The sequence below is a fragment of the Triticum urartu genome, chromosome 2 (assembly GCF_003073215.2).
Source record: "Triticum urartu cultivar G1812 chromosome 2, Tu2.1, whole genome shotgun sequence".
Lineage (NCBI taxonomy): Eukaryota > Viridiplantae > Streptophyta > Magnoliopsida > Poales > Poaceae > Triticum > Triticum urartu.
The window spans coordinates 30966639-30981197 of record NC_053023.1 but is presented as its reverse complement, the minus strand read 5'-3'; the positions used below and the strand labels follow the sequence as shown (position 1 = coordinate 30981197).

The 14559-nt window shown below is 42.7% G+C and overlaps 1 protein-coding gene across 1 annotated transcript; it reads right to left on the bottom strand.

Annotated features, from left to right (window-relative positions):
- Positions 1-8391: 8391 nt before the first annotated feature.
- On the bottom strand, positions 8392-13346 carry LOC125540841 (OVARIAN TUMOR DOMAIN-containing deubiquitinating enzyme 1-like). Its single transcript, XM_048704384.1, has 10 exons — positions 13109-13346; positions 12530-12607; positions 12006-12260; positions 11257-11319; positions 11095-11178; positions 10865-11011; positions 9666-9700; positions 9483-9538; positions 9317-9411; positions 8392-9024 (listed from the first exon to the last, which is right to left on the bottom strand). The coding sequence occupies exons 1-10, from the start codon at positions 13283-13285 to the stop codon at positions 8698-8700; spliced, it is 1317 nt and encodes a 438-aa protein (XP_048560341.1). The 5' UTR covers positions 13286-13346; the 3' UTR covers positions 8392-8697.
- Positions 13347-14559: the final 1213 nt, after the last annotated feature.

Below are 14559 nucleotides of genomic sequence, written 5' to 3'. Positions count from 1 at the left end.
AGTCAAGCGGTTATGTAACCCAGACATAGTGAGTATGTGCTCACTGACAGAACTGTTTTCCTCCATCTTACAGCTGAAGAACTTATCGGAGACTTCGTATCTCTCGACCCGGGCATGAGCTTGAAAAACCATTTTCAGCTCTTCGAACATCTCATATGCTCCGTGTCTCTCAAAACGCTTTTGGAGCCCCGGTTCTAAGCTGTAAAGCATGCCGCACTGAACGAGGGAGTAATCATCAGTACGTGTCTGCCAAGCGTTCATAACGTCTTGTTCTGCAGGGAGAGCAGGTGCTTCACCTAGCGGTGCGTGTAGGACATAATCTTTCTTGGCAGCTATGAGGATGATCCTCAGGTTCCAGACCCAGTCCGTATAGTTGCTGCCATCGTCTTTCAGCTTAGTTTTCTCTAGGAACGCGTTGAAGTTGAGGACAACGTTGGCCATTTGATCTACAAGACATGTTGTAAAGATTTTAGACTAAGTTTATGATAATTAAGTTCATCTAAATTATTCAATGAACTCCCACTCAGATAGACATCCCTCCAGTCATCTAAGTATAATATGATCCGAGTTAACTAGGCCGTGTCTGATCATCACGTGAGACGGACTAGTCAACGTCGGTGAACATCTTCATGTTGATCGTATCTTCTATACAACTCATGCTCGACCTTTCGGTCTTCTGTGTTCCGAGGCCATGTCTGTACATGCTAGGCTCGTCAAGTCAACCTAAGTGTTTGCATGTGTAAATCTGTCTTACACCCGTTGTATGTGAACGTTGGAATCTATCACACCCGATCATCATGTGGTGCTTCGAAACAACGAATTGTCGCAACGGCGCACAGTTAGGGGAAACACTTTCTTGAAATTATTATGAGGTATCATCTTATTTAATACCGTCGTTCTAAGTAAACAAGATGCAAAAACATGATAAACATCACATGCAATCAAATAATAGTGACATGATATGGCCAATATCATATAGCTCCTGTGATCTCCATCTTGGGGCTCCATGATCATCTTGTCACCGGCATGACACCATGATCTCCATCATCATGATCTCCATCATCGTGTCTCCATGAAGTTGCTCGCCAACTATTACTTCTACTACTATGGCTAACACGTTTAGCAATAAAGTAAAGTAATTTACATGGCGTTTCTCAATGACACGCAGGTCATACAAAAAAATAAAGACAACTCCTATGGCTCCTGCCGGTTGTCATACTCATCGACATGCAAGTCGTGATTCCTATTACAAGAACATGATCTCATACATCACATATATCATTCATCATAACTTTGGCCATATCACATCACAAAACACTTGCTGCAGAAACAAGTTAGACGTCCTCTAATTGTTGTTGCAAGTTTTACGTGGCTGCAAGAGGGTTCTAGCAAGAACGTTTTCTTACCTACGTTAAAGCCACAACGTGATTTGTCAACTTCTATTTACCCTTCATAAGCATAAGGACCCTGTTCATCGAATCCGATCCGACTAAAGTGGGAGAGACAGACACCCGCCAGCCACCTTATGCAACTAGTGCATGTCAGTCGGTGGAACCGGTCTCACGTAAGCGTACGTGTAAGGTTGGTCCGGGCCGCTTCATCCCACGATGCCGCCGAATCAAGATAAGACTAGTAACGGCAAGCAAATTGGCAATATCGACGCCCACAACTACTTTGTGTTCTAGTCGTGCATAGTAACCACGCATAGACCTAGCTCTGATACCACTGTTGGTTAACGTTGCAGAAAACAAAAAAATTTCTCTACGTTTCACCAAGATCTATGTATGGAGTCATCTAGCAACGAGAGGGGAGTGCATCTACATACCCTTGTAGATCGCGAGCGGAAGCGTTCAAGAGAACGGGGATGAAGGAGTCGTACTCGTCGTGATCCAAATCACCGGAGATCCTAGCGCCGAACGAACGGCACCTCCGTGTTCAACACATGTACGGTCAGCGTGACGTCTCCTCCTTCTTGATCCAGCAAGGGGGGAGGAGAGGTTGATGAAGATCCAGCAGCACGACGGCGTGGTGGTGGATGCAGCAGTCACCGCAGCAGGGCTTCGCCGAGCTTCTGCGAGAGGGAGAGGTGTAGCAGGGGAGAGGCAGGCGCCAAGGCTTCAGGGTGCGGCTGCCCCTCCCTCCCCCCCTTTATATAGGCCCCCTGGGGGGCGCCGGCCCTGGAGATTGAATCTCCCAAGGGGGGCGGCGGACAGGGGGTGGAGTACCCCCCAAGGCAAGTGGGGCGCCCCCCCACCCTAGGGTTTCCAACCCTAGGCGCAGGGGGTGGGCCAAGGGGGGCGCACCAGCCCACTATGGGCTGGTTCCCCTCCCCACTTCAGCCCATGGGGCCCTCCGGGATGGGTGGCCCCACCTGGTGGACCCCCGGGACCCATCCGGTGGTCCCGGTACAATACCGGTGACCCCCGAATCCTTCCCGATGGCCGAAACTACACTTCCTATATATAATTCTTCACCTCCGGATCATTCCGGAACTCCTCGTGATGTCCGAGATCTCATCCGGGACTCCGAACAACTTTCGGATCACTGCATACTCATATCTCTACAACCCTAGCGTCACCAAACCTTAAGTGTGTAGACCCTACGGGTTCGGGAGACATGCAGACATGACCGAGACGTCTCTCCGGCCAATAACCAACAGCGGGATCTAGATACCCATGTTGGCTCCCACATACTCCTCGATGATCTCATCGGATGAACCACGATGTCGAGGATTCAATCAATCCGTATACAATTCCCTTTGTCAATCGGTACGTTACTTGCTCGAGACTCGATCGTCGGTATCCCAATACCTCGTTCAGTCTCGTTACCGGCAAGTCACTTTACTCGTACCGTAATGCATGATCCCGTGATCAACCACTTGATCACTTTGAGCTCATTGTGATGATGCATTACCGAGTGGGCCCAGAGATACCTCTCCGTCATACGGAGTGACAAATCCCAGTCTCGATTCGTGCCAACCAACAGACACTTTCGGAGATACCTGTAATGTCTCTTTATAGTCACCCAGTTACGTTGTGACGTTTGGTACACCCAAAGCACTCCTACGGTATCCGGGAGTTACACGATCTCATGGTCTAAGGTAAAGATACTTGACATTGGAAAAACTCTAGCAAACGAACTATACGATCTTGTGCTATGTTTAGGATTGGGTCTTGTCCATCATATCATTCTCCTAATGATGTGATCTCGTTATCAATGACATCCAATGTCCATAGTCAGGAAACCATGACTATCTGTTGATCAACGAGCTAGTCAACTAGAGGCTTACTAGGGACATGTTGGTGTCTATGTATTCACACGTGTATTACGATTTCCGGATAACACAATTATAGCATGAATAAAAGAAAATCATCATGAACAAGGAAATATAATAATAATCCTTTTATTATTGCCTCTAGGGCATATTTCCAACAGAATATACCCACGTCTAACAAACATTTTCTCTTTATAATTGACCTGACATATGTTTCCATTACATAAGCAGCAAGGTCACTGCAGATACCCCCTCTGGGTATGTACTTTCCAAGACTCTATCTGCCGCAAACCACAAGAAAGGGCACCGGCAGGTCAAAGGGAAAGGAACTACAATGAAAGGTGAATGAAACTAAACACTGATGTTGACTAGGTTGATTAGCACATTAATTTTCATAAATGTAATTAATATACTTCCAATTCCACATTGTGATGCATATAATATGGTTGCTTTCCTGGATAGCAAGAGCCTCTGCGTTCTTCCCCATTTATATTTTGTAATATGTGGCCAATCACAACAAATACCAATGCACCCAAACCTATTCGTATGAAATTGCTTGAGCATAATGTCCAATGTGAATATATTGTATGTAGTATGATCTTACGAGACTTGAATTATACTGCCTATTTGGCTGGAACTATATATGTGAATTAAAGACCTGTGTTTTATATCTAATCGTAACTGTTTTATATCTGGTTGTAGCTTCTGAATCACGCGAGCTCTCTTTTCATTTGATTTGAAGACATTCACCATTTTGTTGGTAATAATACGCAAATTGAGCATACTTACAATTTTCGTAAGTGATAACATACATTAAGCTCAAGGCTACATGATTAGTAACATTAGTTGTTCAACATAGAGAGAGATATACATACTGTAATAGAAAGTCACTAGCAAAAAAAAACCACAGATGCGGTTCATAGCACAAACAACAACAGTCTATGTCACTTACACATATATAACACAAACTGCATCTTAGTTCACCTAGCAATGCATTCAGCTCAGTCCTCTTCTATCCAGCAACAGTCTATGTCACTTGCAGATATATAACACAAACTGCATCTTAGTTCACCTAGCAATGCATTCAGCCCAGTCCTCTTCTATCCATGTCGCAGCAACCTTCAATCGACGTCTTGCAAAAACTAGAGCAGTAATACACGTTGCATATAGTGCAGCCCCTTTCTTAGCAAACTCTCATTTCGCATTGTACATCTAGTCACACTGACCTTGAATGGCATGTTGTGCAAGCTACGTTCGACACTCCCTATCCCACTGGCGTAGCCCATCCACCATAAGATGCCAGCCTTGAAAGATGTCAGTCGCTAATGATGAAATAGCCTGTGCGGCATTTTCACTTCACACACATAATGACCGTCGTGTGCCTTGCGGTTGTAGTTCAAATCCACCACATAAATGTCCCTATCTGTCTCTAATGACAGGATAGAGCTAGAGCTGCACTCTTAGACGCACCATCTTCGGTGCCCATATTTGTACCAAAAATACTAATGATTTGTCTCACTACAACAACCTCCACTTTCGATATTTCAACCTTAGAAAGATACATCTAATTGCACCGAGAGCTTACACTAAACACAGGAGCACTCCAGCCCAAAGACCTCATTATCTCAGCAAGCACAGCTCCCATGCTTATTTTAATTTCAACACGCTCATTTCCTGACTGCATTAACATCACATACATTTAGAGAAATATTGTTTTGCGCATGTAACAACTTACTAGATGCTGGCTATGGTCAAAAGACACTCCATGTTACTGCTATTTAGGATAGTAACCATACAAAAATATAAGACATTTATCATAGCAGTTATAGCATAGAATATAAACTATTAATTATAAATGTGGAAATAGATAGTACAATATTATTGCATCTAGGGCATATTTCAAACACACCAACGCAAGGAAGCTTTCGGGACTTGACTCCTACCGACTGGGAGCCCCAGGACTTGACTCCTACTGTTGGAACTAATCTTGTTATTAGTATTAAGCATTTAAGATTATGTCATGTTTATTTCCAGTCCATCCATGTAATTGAAGCTGCGGCAGTGTGTGCACGTAGAGTTGTGTTCACGTGCACAATGCAAAGCTAAATGGGTTGTGATTAGTTAGCTGCATGTGTCAGTCTGTGAGGAGTCCGGCCGGCCGAGTTGTGTAGCAGACCAGAGATGAGAAAGAAGCGGGCGCAGGCAGTTGCGGCATGCACCAAGTGAGGGCTTATCCATCTACAGAAACTTGGGAGTGACTCAAAGTCTGTACGTGTGAGCAGTTAGTGGAGAGATTAGTGGGTCAAGCCGTTAGTGGCTTGACCGGTGTGTTTGTATGCTAGCTAGTGCGTGTGTTGGCTGCTCTATTTTATCCCTTGTAATCCAGTTCATTCAGAGTGAGAAGAAATACAGAAAAAGGCACAAGAGTGCGTGGTGCCAAGTTCGTGAGTGTCTCTTCTACCTCCTGTCCGTGTGTGTTTCTCCTGGGCAGAGACTACACCTACCACCTTGGAGCCCCGGGAATTGACTCCTACCGCCTTGGAGCCCCAAATCTTCAAGAGTAACAAGTTTGGCGATGAACAAGAGTGGAGACCATGAACTGGTTTGGTGAAAGTGTAAATTGGGCCAAAGTTTGGTGGTATTTGGATGGTAGTATTGAGAATAATCAAGCTTTTGAGGTGTACCAATGAAGGAGGAGCTCAAATGTGTTGGTTAGGGTTGGAGGAGGAACAAAGGTGAGTATAAATAACCCTTCACCCTCCAAAGTGACAATTGCCACCTTGGACGCCCCGTGCGTATGAGGTCACCCGAGAGGGCCACGATCTATTACCCACGTCATATGTGACCTGCCCGTGAGCAACATGCAACTAGTACAATAAACATACAACTCTTACAACAACATCATTGGACTATTAGGCGTGACGGAACTGTGAACATCCATAAAAGATATTTTGGGAAGGGGGGGGGGGGGGGGGGGGGGGGGGGGCCCCCTGCCCCCTGGGGGGGCACTGCCCCCCTGCCCCCTTGGATTGTCGGTACCCGCTGAAATACTTGCTTGATAAAAAGAAAAGGTGTAATGAAGAAGGTCTTATGTTCAGAAGAAGCATGAAAAACTGAAAAAAAAAGTTGAATGCTTTGTAGGGACAACGAGCTGAGTGTTAATATTAATCTGATCACAATATACTTAACATTTTTTCCTTTCTGATATGAGTTGATATTTTCAGTTTGCCGCGACAACCTACAATGTTTATCGTAAGACAAAACACATCAAAAGTCTGGAGAGATAAAACATTTGGTGCAAACACATTCCAGGCGACATTTCATAATATCACTTTTCCTCTATTATGGATGACAGGGAGAGAGAAAAAAGGTTGCTCTCCTTCGAATATCCAATTCTGAGCCCGGGCTCGTCTGCACCCGGTCAAGAAATAATTCATAAAAAATTCAAAAAATTTGTGCATGGTAGATAATTTCGTGCGTGAGGTGCGCTCCAAATTTCAGAGTATTTGGACATTTGAGTAGCTCTCAGAAAAAAAACAAATTGAGTCAAAAAGCACACTATTTAACAGACCCCAAATTTGTCTTTTTTGCCGAGAGCTACTCAGATGTCCAAATGATTTGAAATTTGGACTGGACACCACGCACCAAATTATCTACCATGCCAAAAAAATTAGATTTTTTTGAATTTTCTAGTATTTATTTTGATTTTTTTATTCAGCGCAGATGCAGATGCTCCTGGAAGCCAAAACGCCTCACTCGCTCTCCTTCCTCTAGATTGATAGTTTTATTTTTTCCTTAGGGCATCTCCAACGGTCCAAGAGGTCCGCGTCTGTCTGTGCCGCTTTCCCGTCCGGTCAAATCACGGCATCAATGTCGGCCGCTCCATGCTCTGGGCCGATATGAATGCCGCGCGGCAAGCGGCGCAAGGAGTGGGATGGAAAGAATGGGTGGGTGGGAGGTTTTGTTGGACCAGTATGGTCAGAAGCTGGATTGGGAGTTGTCCGGGTTCCCTCAAACCTTCCCCTTGTTTGTTTCCGGTTTGCGGGAGAAAACGCGTCCGGACCGTGCCGCGAACCGATACAGGTCCATGTTGGATGGCTCCCGTGGTCCGGACAGCGCGGTCCGGACGGATATGGGCGGTTTGCGGGTCCGCCTTGGAGTTCCCGTGTGGGCCAACTGTAGTTTTGTGATGTGATTACTCCCACATTAAAATTTCAGATTGAGTTGGACTGTATTGCCTCATGACACATTCAGATCTGCTGTTTAATTATGTAAAAAGAGAACGAAAGCATAATATGGGTGATATGAATGTGTGGGCCATCTCTACAAAAAAATGGAATTTTCTCATCGTTGTCCCATGTTTATGGTTTTGCCATCTCTCTAAAAAATGATCAAGTTTTGGTTTACTGGATCCACCTTGAAATTTATGCAGTCCTGCGGGAGTACGCAAACTGGTCAACATGCCGCGTGTGTGACATGGCGGTGATTGTGGCTTCAGGTAGAATTTGTGAAGCTAGCTAGACAGTTGCTATGACCATTTGTTCTTTTTGTTTATTATAATAGATGATGGTTTAAACATTTTTTACAGACTTTGAACGGCATAATATTGTGACATAGGCGGGTTGTAAGAAATGTCACATCATATATTTTTCTCTAGTTAAAGGAGAGAGGAGAGGCTACCTCCATCCGAAAATATAAGACGTTTTTGTAGCCGAGGTAGTACTATTTTTGTATCTGTGTTGAGTCAGAAATTATGAAATGTTACGTGGTCAAACTGATGATGATACTTTCACATTATCGGGCTAAAAATATCTTATATTCTGTGTTCAAAGCTAGATAAGTTTGACCGCAGAATACATTTGGAGGAGATGATTTTATTGAATATTATTCTACTTTAAGTCCAGACACTACTTCTCAGTAATAGTATGCCAAGATTACAGTTTCACCCTAATACAAGAAAGCTTGGGAAGCTGCATGAGGCAGAAACATGCAAGAACCTAACCGTTTATCCCAAAAAGCTCAGCAAGTGTGAAGATTCAAATCTGCAGTCACATTCTAATTATATACTTAAATTTTGGAGAAAAGAACATCTGCAATATCACCTTGCAACATATATATTAAAAAAAACTAATTCTTCATATATTCTCATCCTCCGAATACAGAAGCCAAGGAGCAACACATCAGTAAGAATGCAATATATATTCCCATTTCCCAATGCAAGTATTCCTAAATATATAATTGATGCCTAGTTAAAACTACTACACTAAACATGCCCAAGCGAATAGAACAGCTTGTGGCTTTTTGCTCAATTGAGTAATCTCAACTTTACAAGTAGATTAAGATGAGATGCCACAAAAAATCCCTTAGGTTTTTGTATCGTCATCCAAGAATTTTGTACGTCAAGTAATACTTGCACCGTTTGTTTACTTGCGATACAAAATATCGCAGTTGTCAGGCCTACACAGCAAGGTCAGCAAAGGTGTGCCATCAGATGATATCAGGTTGCCACTTCCAATCTCCAGTGGTTCAGGGGTTGTGGTTGACGACCAATAGCTTCGAACTATATGGAAAGCACCCTTCCCTGATTCTGATCGAGGGAAGAAATCAAGGCGCTTTACTTGCAAACCTCCAGCCGTCAAGCCTTCGCCTAGAGTTTCGAGTCGCAGCGGGATGCCAAGTGCATACGTTAGAGCCCTCATTGCTAGTGCCGATGCTTTAACGTCCAGGGGACGCACCTCTTTCCAGCAATACTGTTACAAAACCATAATATGTGCAACGGTGAGCTCAGTATGTAAATGGTAAATTCAGTATTGGTTAACTTATTTTGGTCATGATTATCTTATTACAACTCAGGGATAATTGTTTCCGGGATTTTACATGCTTATGCAGAGAAAATTCTCAACTTATTTTGGTCATGATTATCTTATTACAACTCAGGGGTAATTGTTTCCGGGACTTTACATGCTTATGCAGAGAAAATTCTCAACGTTGATAATACTAGTTGACTATTCGAGAAAAGTACTAGGGGTAAGAAATTCTAACCTGATTGACATTCATCTTTCCGGGGATAAATGGGTTGTAATCATCTATTCGCGTACGGATCTCAGTCTCTGCCAGCAATCTTAGGAAGGAAATAACTGGAAAAAAAGTGTTAAGCGAGAGAGAAGTGGACAAACAAAACATCTTGGCAAGCATGTAGTATCCTTACCCCTGAGTGGCATCATCTCCTGTAGACTTCTCTTCTGCAACTCGTCAGAACTAAGACTGCAAATGATAAAAGCAATTATTTTTAATCCCAAACGTAACTACAAAGAAGCAAAGGGATCTTGAAACTTAATGTCATGTCTTGTCAAAGAAAATCAATAGAAAATATCAAGTTCAAAGCTCATACCCATTTGCAACAGAATTGACCAAATGATTCAACTCCTGAAATAACATGCAGAAAACCGGTTAAGTATATGATCAAAGCTATATTATGTCGACAAAATCATATTCGCTTAGCATACTGCATACAGCAGGTGCAACAAACAAACATCTCAGCGAAATATCACGCCAACTGCTCCTAATGCTCCACTATTTTTGCAGTGAATGCTTGAGCTGAATAGCATCCATACTGTAGCAAGAATGAAAAGTGGAGTTTTTAGTCAAGTGGAATATGATGACAGGCCATAGTATTATTAAGGAGCTCTTAAGTTGGTGTGGTCCAGTAGACCAGTACTCTCCACCATGTCATCTACGCAATGTTTAAAATTTTATAAATAGCCTGTTGTTGCATTTACAGCATGAAATGCTGAGCTATTAAATAATTTCCATGATCAGAGCTAATAAGCCTAAAACTGATATGTCCACTGTTCATGCAGCAGGTACAGTTCCTCTATGCTACATGCGACAAAACTACTTGAACTTGTAAACATTTCTTCTCTATACTCTTCTTAGATCCCATACATACTATCCTGAAGATTAAGTAATTCAGATACTAGAAAATAAACATTTAGAGAACTTTCCCAGTCTTTCCTTAAATTTTACATGTATGGCAGCTCCCTGAGCGCTTATAGGTTTAGTCTCTTCTCACTCTGCATAACCGTCCTTGCCTGTTTAGTGGGCGTATTTTGGAATTCGCTAAGACCAAGGAGTTTTGTATTTGCCGGAACTTTGTGCTGTTCTTTCGATAAGTAATAGAATGCTCAGGCTGGGCCAAATTTCGCCTTAGTTCAGTCATAGATATGACCAAATGCAAAATCTATCTTCTATTATACATCTCACATTCTCACTGCATATATTTCATACTCGGAACAGTAAACAAAGATGTGTACTACCGTAAAAAAGCAAGAGTAGCATGGCTTTTTCAATGTGAGGCTTGTTCTTCATTAAAGATATTTTCTGATGATGTGGAAGGGGTCAGATAACTTTCAGAACAGATTCAGCAAGGGCACTGGATAATTCAGGCCACATAAGGGACATCAAGTTATTTTGGCAAGTATTATAAATCATAGATAGTTTGATTTTCAGTAAATGCCAAAACTTATTCCAGAAGAATTAGGGTTACGACATCAGAAAAAAAAAGCTTCTGTGAGCTATGAGAATACATACAGAAGCAACACTTGAAAAGTATTCTTCAGGATTTAAGAAGTATGCCTTGTCCCATTTCAGACGACAGAAATTCTCTCTGGACACTGCCACATGTTCCATTAGACGAGTAACTTCAGCTTGACTATCTTGTATTTGTCCAAGATTTTCCTGTTTACAAGCATAGTCATATCAAACTTCGATGCAAAACAAAAAAGCAACAGCACAAAAAACCTAGTAACTTAGATGGTTACCAAGTAGGAGAAAAAGAAAGCTCTGTAGAAACAGCTGCCATCTCCACGAGTTCGTTTGAAATGCACATAGCGCTGACAAAGAATCTGCACAAAACTAGTTTTGCACATTAGCATAAAACAATTAAATAATGAGAATGCTCCTGTAGTGCCATGCAAACTTACCTTGATCATTTCCTGGACAGTGTCATTATCTGGATAATCCTCAACCAAATCCAAGAGTGGTTCCTGCCATAGAACAAGTAAGTACGGCAAAAAAGGACTAACTATTTAGTAGATTCATCTGAATTAATAATGGATTCGAATAAGTAATGCTGAAGCACAAGGCGCAAAATTGTAAGCCTAAGAAATTCTATTATGGTTTTCATGCACCAATCATCCACTTATTTAGGAGGAAAATGACACGAGGCCTTCATGGAGAAAACCTATGTATAACATTAGATAAGGATCATCGATCACAATGTGCAAAACTAAAACTTATTTTAAGTCACATAAGAACTTCTCCTGTACCCTAACTCACATTATTGGTTAAGACACATATTGACCATGTCAAGAGTAGGTTCCAGTTTCCACTTGTAATTGCGCAGAATAACATCTATGAAAATTAACATCAAAAGATTCAAATAAGAAGTCAATGTCTTCCCTAGATAGTACCATAGACCATAGTTCTCTAGGGGAGTGATTGCAGTTTGAACATTTTAAGGTTACATGTAACAAACACTCAAACAAGGCGAATGCTAATAAAATTAGCATGTTAAGCTGACAAATTTCAAGATAACAATGTTACTCTCCGACAAGGAATAACTGGGACAGTGAAGAAGCTCACTGGAAATATTTCAAGATCTAACTCTTTAAAATCTAGTGAAAGTTTATTCACTGCATTGTTGTGAACAGAGGAGCTATGATTTTCTCACCTGGAATTCTAATGCCCATGGACGAGCTAAGGGCCGCCGGAAAACACCACTGACACTGAGAACACGGCGGCCCCTCGGTGGCCGGAGGTATGTTCTCTTGCCGTCCAGCAGCTGATTCCAGTTTTTCCACAGAGAAAAGTATTCATTTTTGTTGAGCAGCACCGAGTCATGCCGAACAATACCATGCGGGAGATTCTTCTTTTGACCACTCATGAACAATGGAATGTAGAATTTCTGATCATCTGGTAATTCATCCTATAAACAATTGCAGACAGGGAGTTGTAAAGGATACTTTCCAGCACAAATAAGGCCCATAATTACCCGAAAAGAAACAAGTGTAGCAACAACTACAGCAACAGATTCAGACTCCAACTAATGCAATCAACATTCAACAACTAGACAACTATAATTCCAGCACTGTGAGGCATCCTTTTCTGTGTTCAGAAACAACTGGACAAATAACTCAAGTCACCAAGTCATGGAATTGAACTAGGAAGTAGCAGCAAAGGAACACAAATTCTCACCTCATCCTCCTGCACCGCATCCAAATCCGTCCCATCGTCTTCGGGCCAATCATCGTCATCATCATCCTGTCCTTCATACTAGAAAAATGGCATGACATTGTAAGAAAAGAAAAGTTTGCAGCACAAGTGCAGAGAACGGTGTAAAAAAGTGCAGTGAGACCCAGAACTCCCGGCCCGGACAACAGAGGGAAATCCAACAGCCTTCAGTTTCCAAGTCACGCGCGCGGTTGGACCAAGAACTCGCAGCAATCAAAGGAACGCAATTTCTGGATAGAAGCCCCGACGAATTGGTTGGAGGGCTCGAAATCAGAATCGAACAACCGCACCAATTCGAAGAACGTAGCCAAGAGATTGATAACCAAACTACGACGACGACGCCCGATCCCGCAGCAGCCAAGAAAGCGTCCCCCCACGAACTGGGCGCAGGAAATGCCCGAAAGCGGGCCAAGAACGAAGCCGAGGCCACCCGGACGCACCACCGAATCGCGCTGCACGAACGAGATACCGGCGAAACGGTCGCCGAGCAACCATCGCCTCGCCGCTCACCCGGGAGACAGCAGGAGGAAGCAAGAAACTCACCGTGTAACTGAAGATGGCGGTCGGCGGCGGCTGACGCGGGTGCGGCGAGGTGGGAAGCGCCGCGGGGTCGGGGGAGGGCGACGGCGCGGGCGGCGGCGTGGGTCCGCCGGCGGCGGCGGCGTCTCCGCTGCTTCCCGCCCTGTCCTTGTATAGCTTGACCTTGAATTTTATCCCCATTTCTTTCGCTCCGGGAGATTCCTTTTCTGCCCCGCCGAGAAACACTGCCTTCTTCCGGCCTCGCCCCTCGGTTCCTGCAGAATTCGGTAGCGGCCTTTTGCCAGGGACGAAGTGGTAGATGTCTTATATACTAGCATCCGGGGGGGTGAGGTGGTGACTCTATTTGGTTGCAACGAAATTATCTAACCACTTTCGCCCTTAGTAGAGTGTATCGGGAAAATTGTCCCAACCCTAGCCGCCACTCAAGCTCTCTCCTTCACGCCGCCATGTCGGTACTTCGACGATGTTCGATCTGGCGGCGTCGTAGGGCTGTGAGGGTACATGTCGCTAGATTTATTAAATTAATACTTAATTTAATATAAGTAGTTAAACAGTTAACTAGACTAAACTTTTTATCATAGTACTTTGATAAATTAAGCGGGCGAGCGGTGGGAATCGAACCCGTATCTTCTCCTTGACAAGGAGATATTTTACCATTGAACTACGCTCGCTACGGTATATATTTTATAGTGTATATCCGCCTGGGTCGACCTCCTATGTCTGGGTCGACCATTTCATTTCATTTTCTATTATATTAGAGTTTTCCTTTTTTTTTATCTGTCAATGAATATTCTAATGGGAATGGAATTTCATAATACTGAAAGAGAAGAGCTAGCAATTCGGAACGCAAAATGCGTTTTAATACGTCTCACTATTCTAATTTTTTAGAAGAAATGGCCTTTATTATTTCTTTTTTATGGGGTTAATAAATATTAACCAAATTTAATTTAAGAAATGAGAGAATTCAGAATAGCTACGAGAAAAGACTAGTCCAATCCATAATGATGTACCGGACAATACAACATTTTTATTATTTGACCAACCATCAGGAGAAGCAAATACAAAGGGTACACTAATTATTAAGATTGAGGAAGTCGCAATTAATGCAAAAACAGCTAATTGGAAAGCAATAGTCATATTTCTAATCCTCCAAGCTACCATCAAATAAAGTTGACTATACATATTTGATCCCTCACTTAAACCAAAATTGTAAAAAAATACAAGAAGTAGGAGGGGTTTAATCATGAATCCATTGATTCTTCTCTTTAATTCAAATTAAACCGCTTTTTATTTGGATATGGGGTGAGAAGAGATTATTTACTCTTTATTTCACAAGCGGGTATAGTGGATCATGTATCCGTGTATACAGTATACAGAGATATACCGAAAAGGAACTTGTATCTGACATCTTTCTAGAGGCTAACAAATCTTTTTATTTTTTATATGGCTATGTT

Excerpts from the sequence above, each read along its gene's own strand:
- LOC125540841 (XM_048704384.1), bottom strand. The coding sequence starts at position 13,285 with ATGGGGATAAAATTCAAGGTCAAGCTATACAAGGACAGGGCGGGAAGC. Across the intron at positions 11,179-11,256 it reads CTGTCCAGGAAATGATCAAG|ATTCTTTGTCAGCGCTATGT; the intron begins GTAAGTTTGCAT and ends AGTTTTGTGCAG. Across the intron at positions 9,701-10,864 it reads ACTTTTCAAGTGTTGCTTCT|GAGTTGAATCATTTGGTCAA; the intron begins GTATGTATTCTC and ends ATGTTATTTCAG.